Source organism: Globicephala melas, chromosome 13 (genome assembly GCF_963455315.2).
Source record: "Globicephala melas chromosome 13, mGloMel1.2, whole genome shotgun sequence".
Lineage (NCBI taxonomy): Eukaryota > Metazoa > Chordata > Mammalia > Artiodactyla > Delphinidae > Globicephala > Globicephala melas.
The window spans coordinates 22,498,265-22,525,065 of NC_083326.1; the positions used below are offsets into that span (position 1 = coordinate 22,498,265).

The following is a 26,801-nucleotide window of genomic DNA, read 5'->3' on the forward strand; positions in this document are numbered from 1 at the left end:
GTTTGTGACCTACAAACAACTATTATAGGGTTCAATCGTATCTTTCTATTTGGAATAGATGGATAGATAGGTAATGTAACCTGAGACTTTTCAAGATTTGGTTAAAATTCTTTTTTGGTTTCATTGTCAGCTTCACTGATTAAATATATTTGCATGAAAAGCAATCGCCACAGTTGTAAACTTATACGACTGTACTTTCTATCCTGAGAACTTGTCCACATTGGAGGAGGTCAGCTTTGTAGCTGCTGGTTTAGGAACCGTTCCTGACCTTTGAATGCTATGCCAGGAGGACCGGGGAGGGGCAGAGAAGGCCAGGGCCGCAGCAGAGGCCCTCAGCAAGAGCTGCAGGATTGCATCCCAGCAAAAGTTACAGCTGCGTCCACCAGTACACTCCTGAAGAAAACCCCAAAGGGAAAACATTCTGCATTCGCCACAGTATTTACGAGAGCAGAATTCTCACACGTCCCTGTTGCCCATGAGGTAGTCAGTAGACTCACAGCTTCCACAGACACCAAAGGACGTGCAAATTAAACTTTTAAAAGTGTTACATTTTAACTGTTGCTGCATAGTAGGTTTTCGTTCTTTGAATATGAGCCCAACTCATCTATTTCTTTCTTATTCTTTCATGAAATGCCTTATACAACTCCATTCAGTGAATGTTTGTCTTGAACTGATCATCGATGATCACTACTGCTGATCATTTCAGATGTGTTCCCTCTTTATTAAGTGACAAAGCTTCATTTTTCTTCTTAATTAAGAAATAAGAGGGGCTTCCCTGGTGGCGCAGTGGATAGGAATCTGCCTGCCAATGCAGGGGATACGGGTTTGATCCCTGGTCCAGGAGGATCCCACATGCCGCACAGCAGCTAAGCCCGTGCGCCACAACTACTGAGCCTGCGCTCTAGAGTCCGCGAGCCACAACTGCTGAAGCCCCCGCTCCTAGAGCCCGTGCTCCACAACAAGAGAAGCCACTGCAATGAGAAGCCCACGCGTGCACCACAACGAAGAATAGCCCCGGCTCACAGAAAGCCGGCGTGCAGCAACGAAGACCCAATGCAGCCAAAAATAAATAAATAAATAAGTTTAAAAAAAAAAGAAAAGAAAAGAAATAAGACAATAATAAAAATGGTCCTTAAGGATCTTTGGCCCTAAAATCAATCACTCCAGAATTTACTGATGCTGTCATAACCAAATACCATAGACTGAGTGGCTTAAACAAGAGAAATTTATTTTCTCACACTTCTGGAGGCTGAAGTCCAAGGTCGGGGCGTCAGCATGGTCAGATATTGGGGAGAGCTTTCTTCCTGGCTTGCAGGTGGCTGCCCTCTTGCTGTGAGCTCACATACCTTTCCTCAGTGAGTGTGGAAAGAGAGAGATCTCTCTCTTCTTCTTCTTCTTATAAAGTCACCAACGCTCACTGATTAGGACCTCACCCTTATGACCTCATTTAACTTAATTACATCCTAAAAGCCTTATCTCCAAGTCAGTCACATTGAGGATTAGAGCCTCAACAAGTGAATCTGGGGGGGACACAGTTCAGTCCACAGCAGTCCTGCAACCGCTGGGTTCAGTCCAGGATCCCAACCATCACAGTCTAGATGCACCATGAGAATCCCGCCTCTGGTCCACACCAATGTCAGCATCTCAGGGAAACTCAGTGGGTACCCTCACCTCAATTATGAGTTCTAAATCCAGACCGAAGCAAGAGCATATTTAAGCTAAGAAAGGCTGCCAAAATCAGAATTCTGAGGTTTGGAGTTTTTTAGAGAACTGAGAACTCAGAAAGAGGCCTTGGGATCCAAAACCAAACACCATATACAGCCCTCCCCCACAAATACCTACTGAAGACCCCCCTGCAAGCTGAGAACCAGTGAACTATGAAGACCTTGGAGCCTCCTGAAGCCTGAAATGCCATCACGTCATGGAGCACTTCCAGCCTGTGAACTGGCCCTTTTTGCAGCTACGGCTTTCCCAGACCCGCTGCAGTTTGTGGAGCCACTTGCAACAGAGTTTCCTGTACCCCAGGGCGTCTCAAGCAGGAGGGATGTGCTCTGAGACCAGAACTTAGTTACAGCGGACACCCCGCTGCATGCATCCATCCATCAGGGCGCAGGCAGAGAAGCAGAGGCAGTTGGAGAGACACATGGAGACAATGCAAGGCATCGGCTTTTGTACTTCTGGGGGCTCACTGGACAAGTTCAAGGTCACAGGCGGGGGCTCCAGGATGGGGCGTGAAGCTGCCATCCACAGGCAGCACTGCTCCTTCACCAGGAGGTCCTCAGTGCTGTTCTTTCACCTGATGGAATCAGCTCCACCCAGATTCTCTGGGATCATCTCCCTACTTCTGGGCTCTAACCACACCTACGAAACACCTCAGAGCAGCATCTCAGTTAGTGTTTGATAAAAACTGGGTCTGTGGCCTGGCCAGGTTCACACAGGAAAGACTCCCCAGCCTGCAGGCGTCCCCTTCACCCTATAGAGGGCTGTCGGGCACCACGGCGTAACCCCCAGTGAAATCTGAGTGTAGTTCTCTACTGCGAGGGCTTCATGAAACAATGCATGTAAAAAATACTAAAGAGAAAAGTTTTACACACATATAACAGAGTCTTGGTTTTAGCACTGTTGGTATCAGAGGATGTCTGCCTGTTATTCTAAAAGCAAAAAAATATATTCTTGCAAGTACACAGGGCATCAGGCAGTACCATCTCACCAGGAACAAACTCTTGCATCTCTGCTACTTCTGTTGACCTCCGTGTTTCTTAATTTTAGCCGGTGCCACTCAATCTAATCTGTATCGTTATCTTAGTCTCAGGAGGCTAGCCATCTGTTTCAGCATGTATGTTTCTCAATGAGTGAGGAATATGCATGAAGTGAAGAAAAAAGTCTAGACAAAACTATCCCATTGATGCAGACTTCCATACTGTCTACAGTGCACCTACTGCCCCTCAAAGCAGCGAGCAGCTCCTGACCACCCTGTGATCCTGGCTGTGAGACCGTGTGAGCTGTCCCTTCCCCAGGAGCTCTGCAGCTTGTCCAAGACCAGTGCTCATTCCAGTGCAGCCCATATATCCAGAGACTGAACGGGATTTCAGACAATGATCTTAACCACCAGCTGTGTCCCACACGCATCCCCACACTAAGCTCCCAAGTCTCAAGTACCTGAATGGACAAAAATTATTGTGCTTTGTAGTTTCTGCCACAAAGGAAAACATATATAATATTTTTTAAATATAGCATATATACATATATTATTTATAGATATAGATAGATGCAGACTTAATGAATCTATCTAAAGTTGTGATTGTCAGTAGAAAGCAAAAGGCAGAATACACGTGTAATGATGCAAGTCACTGATGAATTTTTCCCAACAGTACACACTTCAACACACACCAAGCAATAAGGGAGCTGCCTCTGTGCATGGATTAGCTCCACCAGGCACAGGTTAGCACAGACAATGAAGATTAGGAGGATGTTAAACCTTCGATTTACTGTTTTTATATCCTATCTCTTTCCACTTATTTAAAAATACAGCTGCAATATGTAAACACTGCCAGAACCTATTCTTATTAAAGTAAAAAGGCAAACCATTCAGAAGTTTGTAAATATCAGAATAACAATTGTTGGCCATTCATTTTCTACACACATTTTTTTCCCAATAGACTCACGTGTCAACCATCCTGTGAAAATTACACGTAGTGGTTAAAATGCTTGAGAATAGTGAGGCAAGTCAGTAATTGAAAGTTATCAATAAGACAGAGCGTGTCCGATTGTCAACTGGCTTCTCAAAACCCCCCACACCATACTTCCTGTGTCAGCCACATTTCTCTGCTTTCCGTCCCACGTTCTAACAGCAGTAACAGGATATTCTAAAATACACTAAGACTGCATCTTCTCAGTTCAGTTTAACTGTCTGTCACAGGAGACAAAAAGAAACTATCTTAACAAAAGAACTCTGGTAAGAGATATATTCACCAGTTAATCATCCCCTGAATGTTAACCATCACAGCTTGTAAGCTATTTACCCTATAATCTCTTTATTTTCTATCTTTAAAGTACCCTATAGCGGTATAGCAATCCTCTAGAGCAATTTTAAAGGGCAGCAAATCTTCGAGCACAGTCTTCCATATTCAGAATTAAAACATGCTTCACTGTTTTTAACACAGGCTCTAACAGAATGAAAGCTTCATTCTAAAACCGCAGGAATCATTCATCTTCCCTGTGTTGTGTTGGTCCTAAAATAAATGTTTCTTTCTTCCCTGTGACAATTAAATGAAGGCTCTGATTTTTTTCTCCATTTTATTTTTATGTTGACAGCATGCTATTGTTTAAAAAAAAAACTCATCTGAAGAAGAGACTCTCCCCATCAAAACAATAGCAGGAACAAAAATCTATATGCCTTATAAGAAATAATTTGGATAATTCTCAGGTGACTGGACTGTACTGGAAATTAATTTTGATTAATAAGTATATCCATCCTATGAATTTGAGTGGTAAGAGAACTGCTTACCTAATTTTCTGTTCTCTAGTAAGAATTCCAGAATGTCCGTATTCATTCTTTCTTTCTCACATGTCATGGAGTTATTCAGCTCTCTCTATGAAACTGTCCTGCTGGTCACTATCATGAAATTATTTCATTAAGATATGATGTGTATTTCAGATGATGAAGAATTTCACTGAAACTTAGCAGAGTCTTACTAAATAATAAGTCATTGTAAAAATCCAACAAAAACTGGAAGTCACTGCCATTATCGTGAGAATCATTAAATATCACTATTTATTAACATTGTCAAGAACTGTGGACAGTCTAAGATTTCACCCCACATGCCAGCTAGCCAGTAAGCCTGCCGCAGTTTCATGGATGCTGGCAGAACACAAGAGACCCCTGGATCAGAGACTAAGGACCTTTTATTACTCACAGCAATAGCATTGGCCAGAGTATCTGCATTTATGTTGGTTTCCTGAGTCCCATTTCTTACAGGGAGATGAAAAGAAGGTCAGGTGACACCCACATATGAAGTAGGCTGTGTTACAGGGGAGGAACCACAAGCATAGGGAACCCCAGTATTTTATAGTGGGCGATTATACAGCCTGAACTTTGTCCCTGAGGGAGACACTATCCTTACTTCATGGGACATAAGCAAATCTTCCCTTTTCTCCAGAGACACTTGCTCCATTTTTCAGAAGAAGGCCATCCGTGCTCACCAAACATGCAGAGATGCAAGAGGCTCATGGAGGATTGCCTACCAACAAACTTTCACTTCCTCATTTTTTCACTAAACTCACATCTGTTCAGATCTTTTAAAACGTTTTCAATTGGTACATTTGTTGGGGTCAGTGTATTATAATGAAACTAAAAATAATCATTTCCTTATTCTCCTATTTACACCTATAGCATACATTTGACAATCACATTTAGCCTTACATTGTTATTAAAATTCTAATTTTAAAAAGGATTGTCATTTCCCCATTAGCCAGGACCAGGAGACATCATTAAATTATTTTGATTCAACAAAATAATTATTGACCATCAAAGACGTGCGAGGCAATCGATGAGATATTGGTCCCTCTCTGTATCTTCTATCTGCACAGAGTGAGCTGCTGCATGCATTTTTCATAGTTTTATTCATTATTATTTACTGAGTTCCTGCTGTGAGCCTGGCATTTTACAAGGTTCCAAAGACAAAGGTAAATAAGCTTCCTTTCCTCAAGTTCAGGGTAAAAGCTCACAGAAGAGACACCAAGGTGAAGCGTTAAGAGATGAGCAAGAGGTATATAGGAGGTGCTAAGAAAGTGTAGCAGGGGCTTCCCTGGTGGCACAGTGGTTAAGAATCCGCCTGCCAATGCAGGCGACAGGGGTTCAAGCCCTAGTCCAGGAAGATCCCACGTGCCGCGGAGCAACTAAGCCCGTGCACCACAGCTACTGAGCCTGCGCTCTAGAGCCCGTGAGCCACAACTACTGAACCCGCGAGCCACAACTACTGAAGCCCGCGCGCCTGGAGCCCGTGCTCCGCAACAAGAAGCCACCGCAATGAGAAGCCCGCGCACCACAACGAAGAGTAGCCCCCGCTCGCCGCAACTAGGGAAAGCCTGCGTGCAGCAACAAACACCCAACGCCGCCAAAAATAAACAAGATAAAAATGAAAAAAAAGCGCAGCAGACTCAGGCTGGGTGAGGTGGTGCCAGCCTTCCAAGATGGAGTCTTCAAGAAAAACAGGAATTAGCCTGAAAGAGCCGAGCACAGTGGAGCGTGAGGGTGGACATTCCAAGCAGAGAAAGAAGCCCATGCCACAGGTCAGGGAGCCTCTTTAGCTGGGAACTGTGTGTCCTTTAGAAAGAGGCCGTGAAAGCAGACGTGGAGGTGGAGGCTGGAAAAAGCTGGAGCTGGAGAAGTGAGCACAGTTCAAATCAGAGTCCTTAGGGGCAGTTCCAATATATTTATACACATATATATAGGAAAGAGTTTAAGGGTAACAATGTGGTTAAAAGGAAGCCCTGGAGGATTTGTCTTGAAACCGTATTTGTAAGCAAAGCAATGTTTTTACATGGATTTTTTACTGGAGAGGAGTGGAACTGATGGATTTTGTACATGAGGGTCGAGTAAAGAACCCCCAAATTATACCCTTGTCACCACCATTGAGAACCTTAAGTACTTAAGTACCATGCGGGAGAGTTTGCATTTACCCTGAACAGGTGTGCAGCGGGGTGGACACCACTGGTCAGGAAGACCAGCTGGCTGGCTATGGCCATAAGCCTGATGAGATTCAGGGCAGAGGTAGGGAGCATGAAGAAAATAAGTGGATTCAAGAGGTTTTGAAGAGGTAGAAACTGCAGGACTTAGTGGCTGATGGCAGGAGGGGAGATGACAGCAAAGCACGGAGACCAGGATGGCTCACAGTGCTCTGACCTGGGCTGGGTTGATGGGTACCATTCACTGAAATAGTAAGAAAGGAGGACAGGAAATCGCGCAGGGAAGAATGGTGGGTTCAGTGTTGAAATACCACCTGTCAGTAATGGACAGGTTTTTGTTTTCTGGCCATGCTCTCCTGTTTAATTGATGAATGCCAAGTTGAAGAGGCACAAAGCTTTTCCCCATTTTAAAAGCCTCTCATTCTTTGTCTGTAGGTGATAGAGAACATTGCAGCGATCAGATCTCCAGCTGCTGGGCTTTCCCAAACGGGAACCCCAAAACGACTCACCTTTCCCTCCTCCATTTTTAGAAATAAATTCTCTCTTCAATTTATCAGAGCCTAGTTATTTAGTAAATTCAACAATATCCAGAAACCCATTTCAAATAAAAGGGAAGCAAAACGAAGGCATTACTACAACATATTGGGATCTACTCCCTGCACTGGTTTAGTTACACCGTCCCACTGCATCTCCACCGCTCAGGTGGAGTCCCTAGGACTGTTCTCATTTCACAGATAAAGAGGAACCTCAGGCTTCAGCTACAGGCAGGACTCTGAATTATATTCTTTAACGTTCCTGTGTTCCCCATACAATTTCGCTTCAAAGCTTCTAAAAGGTGGAGTATTTTGCCGTCTCAGTCTTGTTTCTAAACCTGCTGAAACCATGTAAATTCTCTGTGTTATAACTGCTCAAGGCTTAAGGCTAGGAAAGCCTGCGTGTCTGGCAGAATCAGCCGTTCTCAAGGTCCCATCTCTGGTCTACCAGGCGCTTCTTTCACAACTGAGAGGAATACATTTCTTACGCAGCTAAACTCCTCCAATTTTCTTTCTGAGAATTACATTTCTAATCTCCTGATTGAAAGGAACAGGAGGGCCTATTTGCTATGGCCGAATTCATATAACACTGGTACCAAATTCTCAGGTCAAGCAAAAATGCTCTTTCTCAGCGCCCTCCTGGTCCTTTCTCTAGAATTCCGAATTTCTAGCTCCTGAGAGATGCCTGTTCTTTGTCTTAGTTGCTACACTCATCTTCACTGAGAGGTTCTTTCATTATCATTTCATTGGATTTATGTTTGGAACGACTTGTCTACCAAAAAAAAATGTTTTAAGTAAAATACATATGACTGAAGATCAAAAGTTGCAATCATTAGATGATAGTACTGCCAGCCTGAAATACATGTATAGGTATGTGTGTATATACATATGCATGTGTGTGTATATATGTGTGTATTATATGTCTATATATATGATATATCCAACCAAAGCACATAGAAAATGTACTCACATTGGGCAGAGTCGTCTTAAGTAAAAATATAATAAAATTTTTAACAAAAATAATTTTCTGACCACTTCAAGCCCACTCACCACCACTGTCATGACCCCTCAGTGAATCAGTCCAGGCTGAAATGTTCTCTAACATGTAAATGGTAGCTAATAAACACTTTCCTGACAGGGTCACATGAAAATTGAGGCTCCACAGGACTGAATGTTGTCCGGCTTTAGAGGAGTTAAAACTCAGAATTTGATTCTTTTCGACTTGGTGTCAAAAAATGGCAAATGACGCTTTAACTTCAGCTGCTTTCATACCTATCTCCCAATTCGAACTACTTTACATATCGTGTAAGAAAGAATATAAACTAATATGTTTCCTCAGAGAGCTGGCCAAATGTCCCAGTACTAGAAATTTTTAAAATTTGATAGAACTAGAGACTTATGTAGCGGCATAAAGACTCAAGGAAACATAAAGCTTTTCTGTCTTTGACTTAGTTAATTAGGAAACGTTAATTTTTACATGATTTACCAATTTAAGTCAATGTTATGAATTATGTAAACATAAACGGTTTCCATAAAAATATTACATGCTACAGCAGTAGTGAAATTGAGTGAATTTGGTGACACTGGCCAACTCACTGTCGTGGACATAATCCAAGAACAATCCAGATGGATTAGTGACCATAACTTCCTAAGAGTTAGCCTTCTATTCTATTAAGTGATTGTTAAATATTTTAAAAAAAGAAACGATGGAAACTAACATTTCTGACTTTCACAATTATAAAATCAAAGTAAAACATATAAAGAAATAAAGACTCTTGGAAAAAACAGTGAATATCCATATTCTCACAGTCAAGTAACATGAAATAAAGTTAATTCAGATTATCCTGTGCTCTTCTGAAAATCAATATAACTGAGGGAATTAAAAGAGGAAAAAGTTATGAGGTCTGCTTGCCCCCTTGCCTCTAAAATATGTTTTTGTTTGCCAAATCATGCCCTTTTCTCTGTTGTGCTGTGGGGTAGCCTTAACCTTCTGGGGTGAGTGAAGAGTTTCAAGCCAGCAGCCTGGACTCCAACACTGGTGTCTGTGCACCCAGGAGAGAGAGTATAAGAGGACTGATCCTATAGGGCTGCCAGGTGGATTAAGTAAATCAACATAAGTGAAACATCTGACACTTCCTGGTACACTGTTAGTGCTCAGTATTAATGACGCTAATATCATGAGTCAAGCACTCGGATACTTGATGTATGATTGCATCCCACCCGAGGTCACCTGGTGAGGCTAGGACCCGCCTTAGAGCCTGTGCTCTCAACCCTTCCCTGTCCTGGCCTGTTTTCAGTGAAATCATTACAGGTAACGTGACATTGTAAAATGGCAATAATTCTACAAACATTTTCTAGCCTTTAGACATTAGTACTTAATATTAAACAATAACTGATGAAAATATATTTCAATCTCTCACAGAGTAAAAATAAAATAAAGATAACTAATTAAAAATTAAAAGCTAACCGGGGGTTAAAATGATTTTCACTGCTGTCTCTGGGTACAACGGTGATGAAATGCCTAATAAGGATTTCGCAACCTGCCTAGAAAAGTAATTTGGATTTTTTGCAACAGTTTCTCATAAAACAGAAGAAATGTCCACAGAACACGTCCTTTGTCCTGGACTCCTGGACTCCATTTTCACGAATCTCAGATCTCCTATTCTCTATTTATCTGGATATTTTCAATATCAATACAGACACTTTCCAGGAAGTGCTACTAACCAGAAACTATCTAGGCTTCAGATTTCCAGGTTCTGAAATTACTGCAGTTTATTGATTGTATAATGAGAACGCAGAATATTGAATTTAACTATAGTAAGAAATATTTGTAGGTCTTTCTCAATGACAATGAATGTCCTCAACTCCTCACCACACCCAACCATTCTGGCCTCATCCTTCTCTAGGTCGGTACTGGCAGTTTCCAACGCTCCCACTGGACCTGGAAGAATGCTGACGAGTTGGAGAAAATCAGGAAGAATTATAAGTAAACCCTAGGAAATGCACATAAAACCAGAGGCTTCTTTTTATCTTTGCACTGCCTTCTGTGAGAAATTGTTCTATCTGGGGCTAAATTTAATCTATCAGATGTGTGATGGTGGGAAAAGATTGATTACAGCTCCTCTGTCGTCTCACTGAATGAGCGAGCTTTTGAACCGCAAATCCGATCCAATCACTCATCTTTAAATCATTCAAAAGTTTTCTATCATCCATTAAAAAAGTATCCAATTGGCTTCATAAGATATAACAGACTCTCCAGGGTGTGTCCCCTCCCCACGTCCATATCTCATCTGCTGCAACTCACCATCTGGAATTTTATCTCTCATCATTAGCATCATGAGGGCCTAATTCCTGATGGTGAGATACAGAGTCTGAAAGCCATGACCATTTGGGCACTGTGGTCTTATACTGACAAACAAAATGTTTACAAATCTAAGAAGACAAAATTTTGTTTGTGATTATCAGAATGTTTCCCAGATCTCTGAAAAATCAACCTAGTCATTACTAGAAGGAAAAATTCTAGGTAAAGTTCTACAGAGAATGAGATGAAATCAGATGTGTCAAGTGCTAAGCAGATTTTTGGACACTTATCCTCAAACTCATTTCAGAGGTCCTCAGACTAAATGCAAGCTTAACCTTGTATCTACCGCAGAATAAAACTGTGCTACATTCTATGAAAACCTGACAGTAAATTTTCAATAATTTTGTTAATCTTCCTCATAGTCTTTTTTACAAACGTCCTCCTATGTAAACTTATGTGACGTTCAATATTTTTTCTATAACATTTCTGTCGTAACTCAAATCTCTAACTATACATTACATAGGGAAGTGCCATGCTCTTGGAAAAGTGTTTCTATGCATTCGTTTAAAATCTTTAGAAAAGAATTATATCAAATAAAAATTGCCACTTTCTCCCTAAGATACCATCTTGAGGACGATCAGCTGGAAAGTATTCTTGTTATTGATTTGCAGGAGATTAACGTGACTTTTCAGTAAACTTGTTAAAATACCTCCGATTATAGTTCTGGGGATCTCAACCTGAACTGGGCACACCCTACTTCACGATCCTGAATAGTTCCTTGATTGCTAAAACTTTCTATAAATAATATATTCATAAGTGGGAACAAAGATGTATCAATATATAACTTATTTTTATTAACATTATATTCAAAATTTTATACCTAAACCCTTGAAAATAGCAATGAAAAATTTATAGCTCAAAAACTAAATAAAAAACTGAATTTTTATTTTATGAGATTTTCCCATTCCTCAAAAAACTGAATTTTTATATTTTCCCATTCCTCTTGTTGAGCAACACTGATGAATTTTTATTTCATGTATTCTCTACTCAGTTTCAACTTAGATTATCCCATGTTAATATTTACCATTTTAGTAGCTGCCACAGATTGCTTATACCTTCCACAACTATTCAAATGCATTCTGCTAACAGTGAAGAGTTCAGCTAAGTTTTGTGAAGAGATCAGTTATAGAAAATTAATATCACAGTTGTAGTAAATTAATATCCCAATAGGTAATTAAAATACATGAGAAATGAAATGCAAGCAACAGGAAAAAAATGAATGCTACATCAACCAGAATAATAGATAGAAGGCTATTTTTAGTCCAGAGAATTGATGAAATGGGTATTAAAAATGTAATTCTGTGTGAATCAAATTAAACCATCTTTAAAACAAATTAAAGTATTATAAACTATATTGTGTTTGATATTTTTCAGTATTAGAATGCGGTTGCTAACCCACCAGGCTCTTTATAACTGGAGGCTGGGTACTACACAGAATTAAATAATATGCATTTTCCCATTCAAACATTTGTAATTTTTAAAGATATGAGTAAAGGATACTTAGATGTCCACTTATGAAACAAGCAAAAAAGGTCCATAGTTTTAGGGGTGAAGGTGCCATTATTAATAACAATAAATGTATGAATGTATATTAAAGAAAGGAGAACAAGAGAGGGAAAGGAACAGGGAAAAGAAAGCTTTTGCAAATTAAAATTAGAACAGGAAAATCTTTTTTATAATTTAGTAAGCTTGGAAGAGAAGGTTAAGCAAACCTCAAATCTCCCACAAAATAAAGCAGCAAAAAAGAGAGTGAAAATAAAAAAGATTGGAAAATTATAAGATCAGAACAGCACTGGAACATATAAATAATAGATGGTTAGAGAAAGAGAACAGAAGTGGGAGAAAGAGAGCAGAGAAAAATGGTGGAAGGGAAATAATTAACAAAAATTATAATAATAATCCAGAAGTATTTCCCAGAAATGAGACACCTTGGTTCCCTGATTGAAAAATAAAATCTCATAAAGTATTTGGAAAAATACTAACACCATGACACATCATTATGAACCTCATAACAAAGGATCAATGCCAGGCACTAATGCAAACGCTTTGTTTCTACTTCACTAGCAGGTTGTGAAGATTAAATGAACTAGAGGGCTGTGTGTGTGTAGTGCTCACACGCTCGTGTGCATATACCACGATACAGTACCCCTGCTCTTAGTATTAATATTGTATTGTATAAACACTAATGTAATACACCATTAGACTGTGCTATTATGAAATAACTCTTTGAACACATGATCCTATTGGTAGAAACTATCATAATTGCCATTTTACACTTGAGGAACTCGAAGGACAGAACAGTAAAGGGACAGAGTGGGAACTCAAACACAAGTCGTCCTCCTTCAGAGCCAGCACAATTACATCACACAATACAGGATCCTTAACTTAGGGCATGAACCAAGAGAGATTCCCAATAAATTAAAAAGCTGAAGATAGCAAAAGAAATTTATGAAAATATAAAATGAACTTACAAGAAAATATTTTAATAATCTTGTGATGAAGAAAGACTTATTTCAAGACACAAAATCAGAACACCAACACTTGACTACAAAATTTAAATACTTTATGTAGCAAAAGGAAATTAAACAATAAGATGCAATTTTTCATCCTTCAACCTGGCAAAATTTTTAGTCTAATTAATATCCAGATCATCTAATGTTAAGACACAAAGTACTCTTATACCCTCCAAGTGGGAATGTAAGCTAGTGCAATGCAAATTGAGTTTATATCAGAAACAGTGGCATAAAACCACCATTAAAATTTTTCTTTTTTTGACAATTTGAAGGATGAAAAATTACATGTCATGTTTAACCATTTTATGTAATCTTAAGCCAAATTACATAATTTCACTAGCAAGTACAAATACCTCCCAGAGAAAAGGTCACGAAAATAATAATCCCTAACAAAAGAAAAGGTGTCACCTACATTTTCTGATTAATGTCTCCTGATTAATTTTAGTTATTATAAAATGAATGGACTATGGACTGAACTGTGTCCCCCAAAGTTCACAGGCTGTAGCCCTAACTCCAAATATGACTGTATTGGAAATCGGGCCTTGAACGAGGCAATTAAGGTTAAATAATATCCTATGGGTTGGACCCAGATCTAACAGGAAAGTCCACACAGAGGAAAGCACCAGTGAGGACCCCCTGCCAGCCCAGGAGAGAGTTCTCACCAGGAACCAACCCTGCCAGCACCTTGACCTCATACTGGCCTCTGGGACTATGAGAAAATACATATTGTTGTTTAAGCTACCCAGTCTTAAAGAATTGACATGAGGATTTTTAAAAATAATATTTCTAAGGTAGTTAGCATAGAAATATGTGCTCAATGAACAGTAGTTATTCCATCGTGGCTTTTCGTTTCCAAATCACTTTCTGTCTGCTTTGAAACCCATGGTCTTCATTCCCCGCTGGTTCAGATGCACTGAACCGAGCCTCAATTCCCCCCAGCAAATCTATTCAAGGGTCATGGAGCTCCTGGGACCCTGGAATCCTCACAGGCATTTCTGGAGCACACCCCTAGGAGAGCACAAAGATCGACCAAAACATAGTCCGCTTTGGACTGTAATTAGAACTGAGGAAAATGCAAATACAGCTTACAGAAGAGCCACTGACTACAGGTCCTGAGCATTTCCAAGCATGACTAATACATGGTAGGTTTTCACTAAGAGAGTGGAGATGGCCCTTGTTGCTTCTACCTCCTGTCTGGTCTCACCTTTTACCTGGCTGCAAGGTAAACATACAAGTTTTAAACATCCCATAAAAACCTGCTGGCCCCAGATTCACTGCAGTGAGAGCCCTTAAGCCCTCTGCTTTGTACCCCAACTTATTCTTCCATTCCCTCCTCCAGCATCCGGGCCTGATCTGCCATCTGCCCTCTCCTAACAAGGGGTTTCTAGCCTCGGGAATCAGCATCCCCGCTGTGTCCACCTAGTCCTGACTGTTGCTGATGCCTTGGTCCAGGCTGCTCCCTTCCTCAGGAGGCAACTGTTCTATTTGGGGCTTTTTCCTGCTTTGTTTTGTTTTATTATTTAAAGGGACGACACTCTTTCCTGTCCCCCAGATTCTAACAAACTAATAAAACACACAAATTCACGTAGCATTACTGGGGCATCACCTCTTACCAATTAATGACCACAAGTTTTATGCTTTGGGAATCTTCTGACTTCCTTCCAAAACAATTTCCTTTATATTTTATGTAAAGAATAAAATTGGTGTTAGTAAGTATGGAAAACTAGAAGCTGGCAGAAAGAGGATGAGCAGTGGTAACTGTACCAGGCAGCAAAGTACTGCTTTATCCCTCAGGAAAGAGAAGATACCTACAAGAGCCTGCCATTCCTCACTTTTTCTCCGAGGTGTGATGTGAATCTCTAGTCCTGCATTCCGACTTGGTAGTTATTTTCTACTGCATTGTGTTCCATCTAGTTTATTCCCGGTTTGAATCTTTCATGATGCGGCAGGAAGTTTTCCTTCTATGGCTAGAGTCACTTCACCTTTCTTGTCACGTGGTACTCTTCAGTTTCCAGGAGAAGTTATGTAATTTTGTTAGAATAAACAAATGTCTTAAATGCCTCTGTATCCAATATATGTCCTTCCTTTTGGAGTGGACCCATGTTTCTCCATCTGGGGCTCATATACTTGCCATGGAGGGAAGGGGGTAGGGGACGGTATGAAGTGTCATTTCAGAGTATACTTCAAACCACCAGGTAAATATGATATGTTTCTCTCCCAGATTGTCAATGTTACCTGAATATATGGGTAGAAAATATTATTTTCTATTAAAACAGACATGAATATACAATGGAGTAGAAATGAAAATTCAAAAGGACGTTTAAGATAGACTGATGGCTATGAACAAATTTGTTACTTTTAAATTGCAGCATTCCCCAGATGCCCAGAGTCTGTCTTTCAGGGGATGGTCCGGAGGGGAAAGTTTAGGAAGGATTTAAATAGGGTCTCTGTTGAGTGGAATGAACAGGTCTAGTCCAGCGAGTTTTTAATTTAAGCCACAAAGTTGATTTGTTTTGTTTTGTTTTCAGCAACGGTGCCTAAGGGCACAATTCAAATAAATGTTGAGAAAATGATTAATTACTTCTCTCTTTTGTTCTCATACTCATTGTTGCCAAAATCAAACAGCACTTATTAAGCCTTCATATGTTCAGCTCTGATCGAGGTATGTTATTTTTGTGATAAGCAGAAACAGCATCATTTGTGAACTGTCTGTAAAGAAATGGTTGAGGTAAGAAAAAACATCATTTAATCTCCAATTAGACTAGAAATTGTTTGTAGAGGAGATGAAGAAATCTTCAAGATGACCTTGAAGGAAAATAATATTCCAAACCTGTCACAGTGAGAACAGCGTACTGCGAGGGTACACAGAGTATAGACATTGAACAAGAAAACGGACAAGAGTGTGGACACATTCAGCATAGAGAGAAGGGATAAAAACTAACATTTATTAGGTACCTACCATGCCAGGTGTCTTCCTGTATGTTGTTTTGTTTAACCCTCAAAATACCTTAGGAAAGTATGTTCTTTCCATGCAAAAAAATGAGGCTCAGAAAGGGACGGTAGAGCTGGATTTTGGACTCAGCAATTTCAGAGTCTTTGGTGGTGGTGTCTACACACTCCGTGGAGCAGAGGTCTCTGGTGATTGTTGAACTGAAGTGTACAGCTCCGTAACCAGCTCTTCTAAGCTCCGCTGGCGTCCTGCTCTGATCCCATACAGCACTGGCTGTGTGGACCCTTCGTTTGATGTTTACTGTTATCTATCCTTGTCTGATGATCATTCCCAAAGCAGCCTGTGAACTCTGGAAACTCAGGAACCAAGGCTTCTATTACTTTGTCTTCCCTGTGGAGTCCTGAACTATTTTAGTAGATGCTTGGCAAATTTTAGTTGCATGATTGAAGTTTTACCCCCAAGATTCTAGATTCTGTGTGCAAAGGCAAGGACTCTTCTATATTCACGACTCAAACCTTAGCCTTTAGACCACAAGTAATGTGAATGAAAGGTGTGCTCTCGCATTGCTCTCTTTCAGATATTTCTAACATTTTTTAAAATGACAGGATAAAACCCAGGCCAGGAACATGGTCTTAATATTAGTATTTCCAACTGGTTTGTGCTCATGAACGCCAGTCTCTCCTCTTACGGGAACTGAACTATCATCCAGCAAGTCAATGGTGAGATAAGGAGGCAAACTGTTAAAATTTGAAGTGATGTTCCCCATATCGGATTAGTGTATCACAACCCTGTCACATAAGCATCATGTCAAAAGGCCACCTCCTTAGGGAAGCCTTCATGGACTGCCCCCTATGGATGGCCGTGCTGGAGAGAGTCCCTCATGGCATCTGTCTCTTGCTGTGGGGATGCATTTAACATGTATGAATTTAATGGATACACATTGATTTAATACTCAAAAGCACCATATTATACCATCATTGTCATCCAGAATGTGCAGATAAGGAAACTGCGAAACCCAGAGACCAAGTAAGTCTCTCAAGATCAGTTACAACGAGTTAGCCACAGGGGCAGCACGTGTGCCCAGAGCTCTAACTCCTAAGTCCCCAAGCTGATCTCGCCTCTAACGGCCGAACCCTCCTGCCTACCCCCAGGTTCGTCTTCCTCATTGCCTCCTCAGGGTCCTACAGCAAAGAGAAGACACACTTAGCTGAGATTTTATGAGAGTTTGATGATGGAATTCAGCTGGACCTTTGAATCAGCTGTCGGTCCAATTACTGAATCAGTAAGGAGATGTGAGAGATGGCAACGGCAAGGCAGCCCTGCCCCCCTCAGGCCTGAAGGAGCACAGAAAGGAAATGGGGTTTCTGGACCCTGGGAGAGGGAGGGAAGGGAGCAGAAAGGTCTGGAAACTCAGAAGCAGGAGGCTGGGTGGCAGAAGCGCAGGAGCAGACTGGGACGGCCTCAGTAGGAGACGCCCAGGCCTCTCCTCCCAAGCACAGGGGCAGACAGCACGGCCTCAGTAGGAAACGGCCGCTCCTCCCTGACCTCCCGCTGAGTCTTAATGAAAGAACCAGGCCAACAGTGAAACTAACATGATTTTTATCTCGAAAGCAAGAGTTTGCTCTCACGACTTTTTAACACTGAGGTTCTACCACTTTAATTACCTTTTTATTGCCCAATGCATTTGCATTTCCTCCCTGGATCCCAAGCTTCAGACTCGACCCGGATAGATTCCGAGTCACCAAACACACCTGACGATGAAAAGTGGCTTAGTGCATGACCTTGCGAACGCCAGCCCCACCTGAGGAGCCTGAGGAGATGTTTGATGTTTCTGTGTTAATCATCTTCCCTGGATTCCTCACCACAGAGACGAGAAAAAATATAAACCAAACTCAATAGTCTCTTGCTTTGAGTGAAATAGCTCTGAGAGGGCAGAGCACACCGTATCTATTTTTTCTTCTCTCCCCACTGAGCTCATCCATTAGATAATCATTCTCACGTGTGAAGAACAATTACTGACTGATTAAGAAGGATGGGGAGACCCCTGGGAAGTTCACCTGAAGCCCTAGAAGGCATCCTTTCTCCCTACGTTGTTAGCATTCTGCTAGTTTTCCAGTAATCATTTCTGGATTTTGCATTAAACAAATTTCTCGTCGCAGGGGTGCATCTGAACTATAAAATCACAAAAATAAATTTCCTATAAGACTTAACTTTGAGGCTATTTTAGTAACCATGAAGGTTTATCGTTTGGGTTAACCATATCATGAAGTGGGCTCAGTTACTCACAAACCCTCCAGGTGAAGCCAGGGCCTGGAACGCAATCATTGTGAAAGATTCTTCCTGATAATTGATGGCGACGGGTTAGGATAAAGTGTAGTCTGCCTGCTCAAAAGGTTTTTATAAGTATGTCATTTGCTTCTGTACGCTGAAAAGTGAGTCTCAAAGAAAAGAAAGCGCTTACAGGCTCTCCAGAAAAACAGCTTTTTTTTTTTTGGAAAAGCTTTTTGTGCTTTTGTTCCAAAGGTTGAAGTAGAGTACAAGTCTGAGATCCCTAGCTCTCTGGCATCCAGAATTTTTGAGAAGACACACTAAGGAAACTATCGAGCCCTGCATACATTTTTAACTCACCAAGGAACCAAGCGCCGTTTCTCCATTTTTACCTACTCACCTTGTGCTTTTCGGAGTCAGTTTCTTGGTACAGCTCTCCTTCCTTTTTCTCTCTCCAGGTCACGGGTTCGGGTCCTCGAAGATGTCACGAGCACAGACGTTTCCCAGCTACGCCTCGGAGCAGAGCGAAGAGACACAGCCGTCCTTGTCCCGGTCCAGCAGCTACGGCTTCAGCTACAGCTCCAGCCTCATCCAATGACACCCAGAGAGATGCTGAGACCAGAGAGACAGTCTCCGGACCTGCCTGGGGGCCATCACGCCCTCTGCCTCGCGGAGGACCAATTGCAGGGAACATTGAAATGGGTTGGGTCTATCCCCGCTCCCAGTGGAAGGTTAAAAACTGGAGTTCTGCTTCCTTGATTCCGTGGCTAAGTCCTTTATTTATTGAGTTTCTTGCAGGGGAGTCTATGTTTTACAAAAATTGAATCCAAATCGTCTGAACAGTCATTTAAACAAAATCCTTTGAGTCTGACAGTAGCAGAAGCCTGGGCAGGGTGAGAAGTCGCCCACGCTGGACTATACCTGGGTGAAGGCATTGCCCCTGTCCTCCTGGCTCAGTCGTCCCACCTGAGGAGAGGTCTGTCCTTAGACAGAAAGGTGACCCACCACAAGTTCTGTGGCTTGGAGGGTTTCGACAGGGACAAATCCAGTAAGCTCTACAAATGGCATCACAACTTTCCATATAAATAAGCCCAGTGACAAGGGAACATGCCCACGAAATTTAGAACACACTCTTAAGCAGGGCCCTGTAGCTCTATTCTGTGTGTGTGTGTTGTGTGTGTGTGTGTGTGTCTGTAGACAAATATAGATATGGATATTGCTGTATCCATCTATAACAAGTATATATCAATGTGTGCTGAGAGTGACAGCATATGCTCACTTAAATTGTTGAAAACTGTTATTTGGTGCATTAAAATTAAGATTGTTAAGTTGAATAGCTATTTTTAAAATAGTGCTGTAAAAAAAAAAAAGGCTTCTTATTAGTAAAGTATTTATGTAGTCATGTCTGCTCCTGTGAGAAACATAGGTGACGATGTGAAAAGGGGGACCACTTCAGAAGCGAAGGAACCAGTCTGGCTGTCCTGCACGTCACGTCACTGCACTGTCTCTCTGTTCAGTAATCCCTTGTTGGTGACGATGTTTCTCCCTTTGGCCCCCTCTGAGCTACGTGGGGAAGATTGGGTGTGATCCTCGATTGGCTTTCCTTTAACCTCAAGGAAAAGAAGCACTCTAAATGACAATCTGTTTAAGAAAGAGATAAAAGTACACTTTAACTGAAATCAGACATTTTGCTGTCAGGAGACCAACAATAGGGACAGGACTGTAGGTATCATTTTATGTGTCACAGATGCTGTTCCCAGAGAGCCATCAGGGGCTTGTAATTTACTGTGTAACCAGAATTGGCTGGGCTTTACTTCCCTTTTACTGGATATGGGTTGGCTGGGATTATAAGAGAAAATAGACCCCCCCCAAAAAAAGTTTTTTTCATTCCTGAGACTAATGACAAACCTACTAGATTTAAAGGGACGTGGTGATTTCCACGTGAACTGGGGAAGTTTGGCTAATTTGGGTCAACATAGATATTTTTGCCCTTAGTTTTGGAGTTTACTCAAGTAAAAATAAAAATCATTCTGCCCGAATTATCTGATGCCACGTGCCTAAGACGGTCAGCTCATAAATACTCCGAAGGTGGATTTAAAGAACGGCGAGCCCAGGTCATGTAAGATGAAAACCTGATTTTTTTTTTCAATATCAAATTTTTTTTAAGCTTTCAAAGTTAGTCTGTTGAAAGGGTACCTTTTTTGCTGATCTGTGATAAGGATTTTTTTTCATCCATGTCCATAGCTTGAATGCAGAGTCACAATTCATTGTGGAGAGTTACTAGTGGTAAAAGAGGTATTCAGTCCCTCCGTGATAAATTTGCACTTATATCAACTGCCTAGATTTTCCACACATCAGATAAGTCTGAAAATGCCCTCAAGATGCTAATCATAAGAGTTAATGTGGCTGTGAAAAATAATTATCCTAAGCTTTCAGGGATAAAAAGAAAATTACTCAAATGCTCTGCACTGTGAATTTTGCTGACACAGCAGAATAGCAGACGACTGGTTCCCGACGACGATACAGCCTTCCCTGAAATCCCAGCTTTCAGGGTTGAACACCTCTGAATTACTTTAGCACATGGCATTTGCTTTTGAAATGCCGCTAGTGAAACACACCAGAGCAACTCCCAGCTGAGACCATTTGAGCACAGCTCCCAGTGGTGCCACGCTCACAGCAAGCCTCTTGTGGCTCACTCGGTCGAGTTGTTGCTTACAGACCACAAGTTTCTACATGGAACTTAGGGGGACAGATCCTCAGGGGTCCTGGTATATGTCTCAGCTTTATTAATGTGCCGAAGCACAGACAGCGGGTCCGGGGGCGGATTCTGCTAATTGGACGAGTCTGCTCTTGTGTCTGTTTGGTGGGAGACACGATTCCCGCATGAAGTAGTTTCCAGAACACTGTTTGCTTGTGATCATTACCAGTGAGTGTAACTGACGGGGTCCCAAAGATCAGGCATAACCTTGGGCCGGTTCATTCAGAAAATAATGTCATAAAAAAGAGTCAGAGAGAAATTTCCTTCCCATGTCCTTAACCCAATCTCATCACAATGAGAATAATGCTGTAAAAGATTTCATGATAAATTTTTGGAGATTTATTCTAGCATACTCCTCTAACTATACTTAAAATTGCAGCTAAGTCAAAATTGCTAAATGACCAGATAGAATTTACATTAACCTAATATACTTGGCATAAGGCAATGCACACTGTAATCAGTGACAAGCAGATAAATATTCTGCAAAAACCAAAGATGAAAACTTACTGAACTGGTCTGCTGGAAGGTCATAAAACCAGCACCAGTGGAGTAAGTAGAGTGGTCATAGGCGTGTATCCAACTCACTCGAGCTTGTAGGTTTTTGACTGAAGATGCCTCTACGCTTTGCAAGCATTTTTCTCCCTTCAGAAATTGTGTTCTTCTTTAATATACATGTGACTTTTTCATTGTGAGGGAGTGACTGCTATGAACCAAAGACATCTTTCGGCTCCTTCTGAAACTGACCCAGTCAGCTTTCCATCCAGATTTAGACCGGCGGACGATGATGGTCACAGTTTCCATATCAGGTTGGAAGAAAGCAGTGGTCAAGGAACCCAACACAAGTCATAAAGGATCTTCTGAGAGCAGAGAAAGCCTGGAAGACGTACACATTTCATGGAAAGATTACCTGAAGGGGTTTATTTTTTATGTCCCCAATTTTTTGTTCTGATAATATTAATTGTTGTACACGTGACATTATATTTATGTAGAAAAGTACAAAATAACTTTGACCCAATGGTTTACTATTCTGGTGGGAGGGAAAAGAAAACACTTCTTTCTCTTAGTCATCAAACAATGATGATGATTAGCACTCAGAACTAATTTGTTTATGCAATAAATATTTATGAATCAATAGGTTTTGGTCACTGCCACAATTTGAACTTAATGAAATAAGAAATATATATTTACTTATATATTAAGGAAGATGTGGTTTGATAGAGCATGTGAAATAAAGTGAAACGTATTTATTAAAAGTAAACCTCACCTTTTCCAACAAGTAGTAACTATAGTACTAGTCCTTGTATCTTGTACAATTTTCCTCTGTCTTCATTGGGCAATTATGTTTGAAAATAATTTATCACCTATAAAATGGTTAACCACTTATTCTTTCTGTCCAGTATAGAAGCAGTGGACTGATAAATAACTTTACACTGTTAGTAGTTTCTATAAATCCAATTTATTGCATGTGGTATCTTTATAGTAGATATTAAAAACATCATAAAAATTGATGTCTGCCCCTCATTCTTTGGCCAATATCTCAGAAGACTCTGTAAAAAAGCATGATTACACTACTCCCTTGATTATTTGAGCCACTTACCAAAATGGACCATTAATGCTACAGTGAAAACAAGCTAAGAAAATTATATTCTTGTAAAAACATTGTAGTCCAGATTTGATTTTTACAATACATACAGCACAATAAATGGCAGTATACACTCAGTGGGGCTGAGCTTAGGCCTTTAACACTTTGTGTTTTATAGCAAACATTATACTAAAAACTGCTCAAAGTGAAAATTATACATTTTCTCCAAATCTATCATGTCTGTCAATACCTTGCAATTTCAAACTGCTTTATCAATCATTAACTATACTTTATAATCCCGGAAACTTGGCCTTCTCAAAATAGATAGAACTTTGCCACTAGACCTGTGTTAATAATTATAGTAGGTGATACACCACACAAATAAATTTCTAGCCTATGAAATTTATGGAGTGCAACTTCCCATGGAGGGGGTAGAGCAAGAGGAAGGGAACTAGTCATTAGGGCAACAGTTTAGATAAAATTACAAAAACTCCAATGAAGTGTCCAGTGTTACACTGGGACTCTGCTGTCTTCATATTCTGACCTCAGTTCTATGTCACAGACATGGCCTTCTTTACTAGTTTCACCTCGTACTAAGTATGCAATTGAAAGAAGACATAGGTTGTATCAGGTTTTGAAGTTACCACAGAAAGACAACACATATCAAGTATGCTTCCTTCAGTTTAGTGAAAATTATTGCACACAAAAGAATGTATCATCACAAAACACCCATGGTTAAATGTCTCTTCAGTGACACGAGCATCAGTTTCGTATGGTCAACCTCATCTGAGTTTCAACATGATGTTGACACTGTGACACTGGCTGGGGACTAAATAAGAGGTCAACAGCCTCACATGTGAATTCTCTATCAATGTATTCGAAAGATTCACCCACTTTTCTTCTCTGAAACGACCACAAATGCTTCCATTTTTACTCAAGAATGTAAATCTTTGTCGTATCATTTCTACAATTATTACAACTAGGTGAGGCATGGGATAGTTCATAGACTCTCGGGGAAGTATCATGAGATGTTGGACACATTTTCTAAATAGATGGAATGCTAGCTAGCTCTGAAAGCAATCACGTACAAGAAAATTTCCGCTTTATGTTCTGCTCAGGAAAAAACCAAAACCCGTGGGTATTGTAATTTATTCAAAGGCAAAGAAAATGGTCAGGAATAGTTTTGCCTCATTCCAGGCTTCTAATCCAAGAATGTTTCCTTGACTCCATGTCATCTCCCAGTTAGGCATGGTGGGAGCGAGAAATACCACATGGTCTCTAAATAAATAGGCCCTTGTACATTTAAGGGTTTCTTCCAGTTTTTTAGATGTTCCTCACTCTTCCTGGATTCATCACCACGATATCAATAGAAAGGCTTGATGAGGCAATTCATTAGACTGGCTGTAGGTCATGAATGATTAGGATAAGTTTTATTACTCCTACACTGTCTTCGAGTTCTTTGTTGGAAATTCAAATTTATTTATCCTGAAGCGATAGTTGAACAACTTTAAAAAAATTAAGTAGATGTCTATGTTTTGTATTCCTGCTAGTTCATCATATTATAATTGTGATTATTATTTTGAGGATCTTTATCATTCTGTAGCACTTTCGTTTAATTATCTATGGCATTTGTCACAACTTAGATAATAATATCCAAGCTACATTTTTTTCCATGTGAACTCAAAAAGCTTTCATTTTCAATCGAAATTTGGGAAATGGCATTTTTTACATTAAAATACCTTACACATCAAGTTTTTTCTTACACACTTCAGTAGAAAATTATTTAAATGAACTTTAGATAAATAAGTTAAAATTACTAAATAATATGAAAAACACATTTTACTTGCGATTTTAGGACATTTTTCCCAGTTGAAGATTTTAACGTCTTGTTAAGATTTAAAGGAGAGGAAAAATACATTTTTAATTGAAATATACCAACTTCCTTCTAATAATTCAGCTTAATAAGTTTTTATTTTACCTCATCTTCTATGTCTGCTACCCTAGTCCATATTCCATATTCTGGTTTTAAGAAGAATGAGTGGATTAAAATTTTCTAATAGTTATTTTGGGAAGTTTAGTAGTTGATGCAGGTAACTTCCTCAGTCTGCTCCCTGATTTTAGGACAATTTGAGACTTAATGAGAACATAAAATCAATCCTTTTTGTAGACACAGAATCATGGGTCAAATGGAGCAAGGTCTCCACACTGTCCCTGTAGTTGTGTTCATGTTGGAATTTGATTGTTATCTTAACACTCAAGTGATCCACAGCCTTGTAAGAGTCGCTTATTTTCAGGAATCAGAAATTTAAAAACCCAAATTAAGGAGAAAAACAAAATTGAGATGATGATTTAAAAATAATTTTTTTTAAGTCACCACATGATTTCTCTCAAAGAAAACATTATGAGTTATGAGAGGCTTTTTATGGCGTTTCAATATCGTTAACTCTTTGAGGCTGAAAGGCAGGGAAAATGAAGAAGAAAATGACAGAAGTATCTTGATATTAAGTATGAATCAGAAATTGATATGATATAGGTCAATATGAAATAATTTGATTAATAAAATTGAGATTTACATATATATTGCATAATTCAAAGAACAATGCTTTTTCTTATCTAAAAGAAAATATATATATAAGTGGGTGGAGTTGGGGGAGATGGAACTCCAAATTTTTGTGATGACCTGAAGTAGAAGATTCTTTCCCAGTATAAGACACTATAATTTTAGTTATAGTAAGCAATGTATAAATCACAGCAACAGATCAGTCTACCCCTTGACAATAAATGAACATGAAAGCCAGAATCACCTTTACTGAAGATGACAGGAGACCTCCCAGGGTCTGCACGGGCCTCAGTTACTCTCTCCACACAAGCCCTAACACACACACACACACACACACACACACTTTTGACTATTTACCTACACTATATATTCCACTGTAATACTCTTTTTCCTAGGTCCACATAGAATTATCCCATCTTGTAAAATCCTTATCCCTATGAATCTTCAAAATATATTAAAATTATGTGCTGTACGTCTACTTTCCATAAATTCTTTTAAATTAATTTATATATACTTTGTGAAGTCTTATACTGTACATTGTAAACAAATGTCAATTGTCATTGATTAAATTTATTGTTTATGAGTACTTTGATAAAAATAACTTTGGATGCTAGGCCCCTGTTAAGAAATAAAATACCCATTGCAAACTTGCTTCTATTGGAAAATATGTGATTTGACATTCTTTATTTTTAATCACAATCTATCCCAGATAAATAATAGTTGGGGGACGTCTGGACTTAAATACTCATTGGGCCACCTTTGGGAAGGGAATGCAAAGAAATAGCTGCCCCTGGAAACTAAATGTGAATTACTGGCAGAACAGAAAATATTATTATAATGTGGCAATAATAAAATTAGGAAATTAAATTATTTTAAAATCTGTCTGTGTGATTATCCCCCTTGGTAAAATACATGAAATGCATAGTTCAAGAATTACCTTTTTCTGAATTCATAGTTTCTATATCTCAATCCTTAATAGATAAAACTTATTAATGTCTTACTCATAATTCTAAGAAATTTACAAATGATATTGCTACCAGGAGGAAAATTTATACTGTGCAAGAGTAAGTTTCCCCCATCACTTAAAAAAAGGTAAAGCCGTTCAAAACTACTACTTTACATGACAACTTTGCATGATTGAGACTTTGAATATCTAACTTGATGGTTTTTTACTCAAGGGTTGTTTAATATTGTTGGCACTGTAATATTATATGATTTCCTTAATTTCTGTTATTGAATGATGAATTGTAACTATATAATTAAACAGAATTCTGGCAATCATATTCTGCTAACCTTTAAAATGTCAATTATTCCTTTACTTATTGGCTTGCTATTTTTAAAATAAAGTAAAAGAAGGCCCTTTATTAAATGTAAGGTTACTGAGAATTTATTATGCATTTTCAGTGTTTTCCTTATGATAATAGAATATAATTTTTATTAGGTTGACTCTGGTTTGGTGGAATCATAGAATATTAATATTGAAAATGACATTGGTGGTTAACACATTTTCTAGTGAAGTCACACCCAAAGTTTTTAAGTGGCTTTCTCAGTGTCACACAACTAGAAAAAAGTTTTTCCTCCGGAACTAT

The 26,801-nt window shown here is 39.7% G+C and overlaps 1 protein-coding gene across 2 annotated transcripts in view; it reads left to right on the forward strand.

Annotated features, from left to right (window-relative positions):
* DOK6 (docking protein 6) overlaps nt 1–26,581 on the forward strand; it is a 430,409-nt gene extending 403,828 nt beyond the window's left edge. For both annotated transcript variants that reach the window (XM_030868146.2, XM_060310052.1), the window contains exon 8: nt 18,771–26,581. In XM_030868146.2, coding sequence (XP_030724006.1) covers nt 18,771–18,910 — 140 coding nt within the window. In that variant the 3' untranslated portion in view covers nt 18,911–26,581. The remainder of the gene's footprint in view (nt 1–18,770) is intronic.
* The last annotated feature ends 220 nt before the right edge of the window (nt 26,582–26,801 follow it).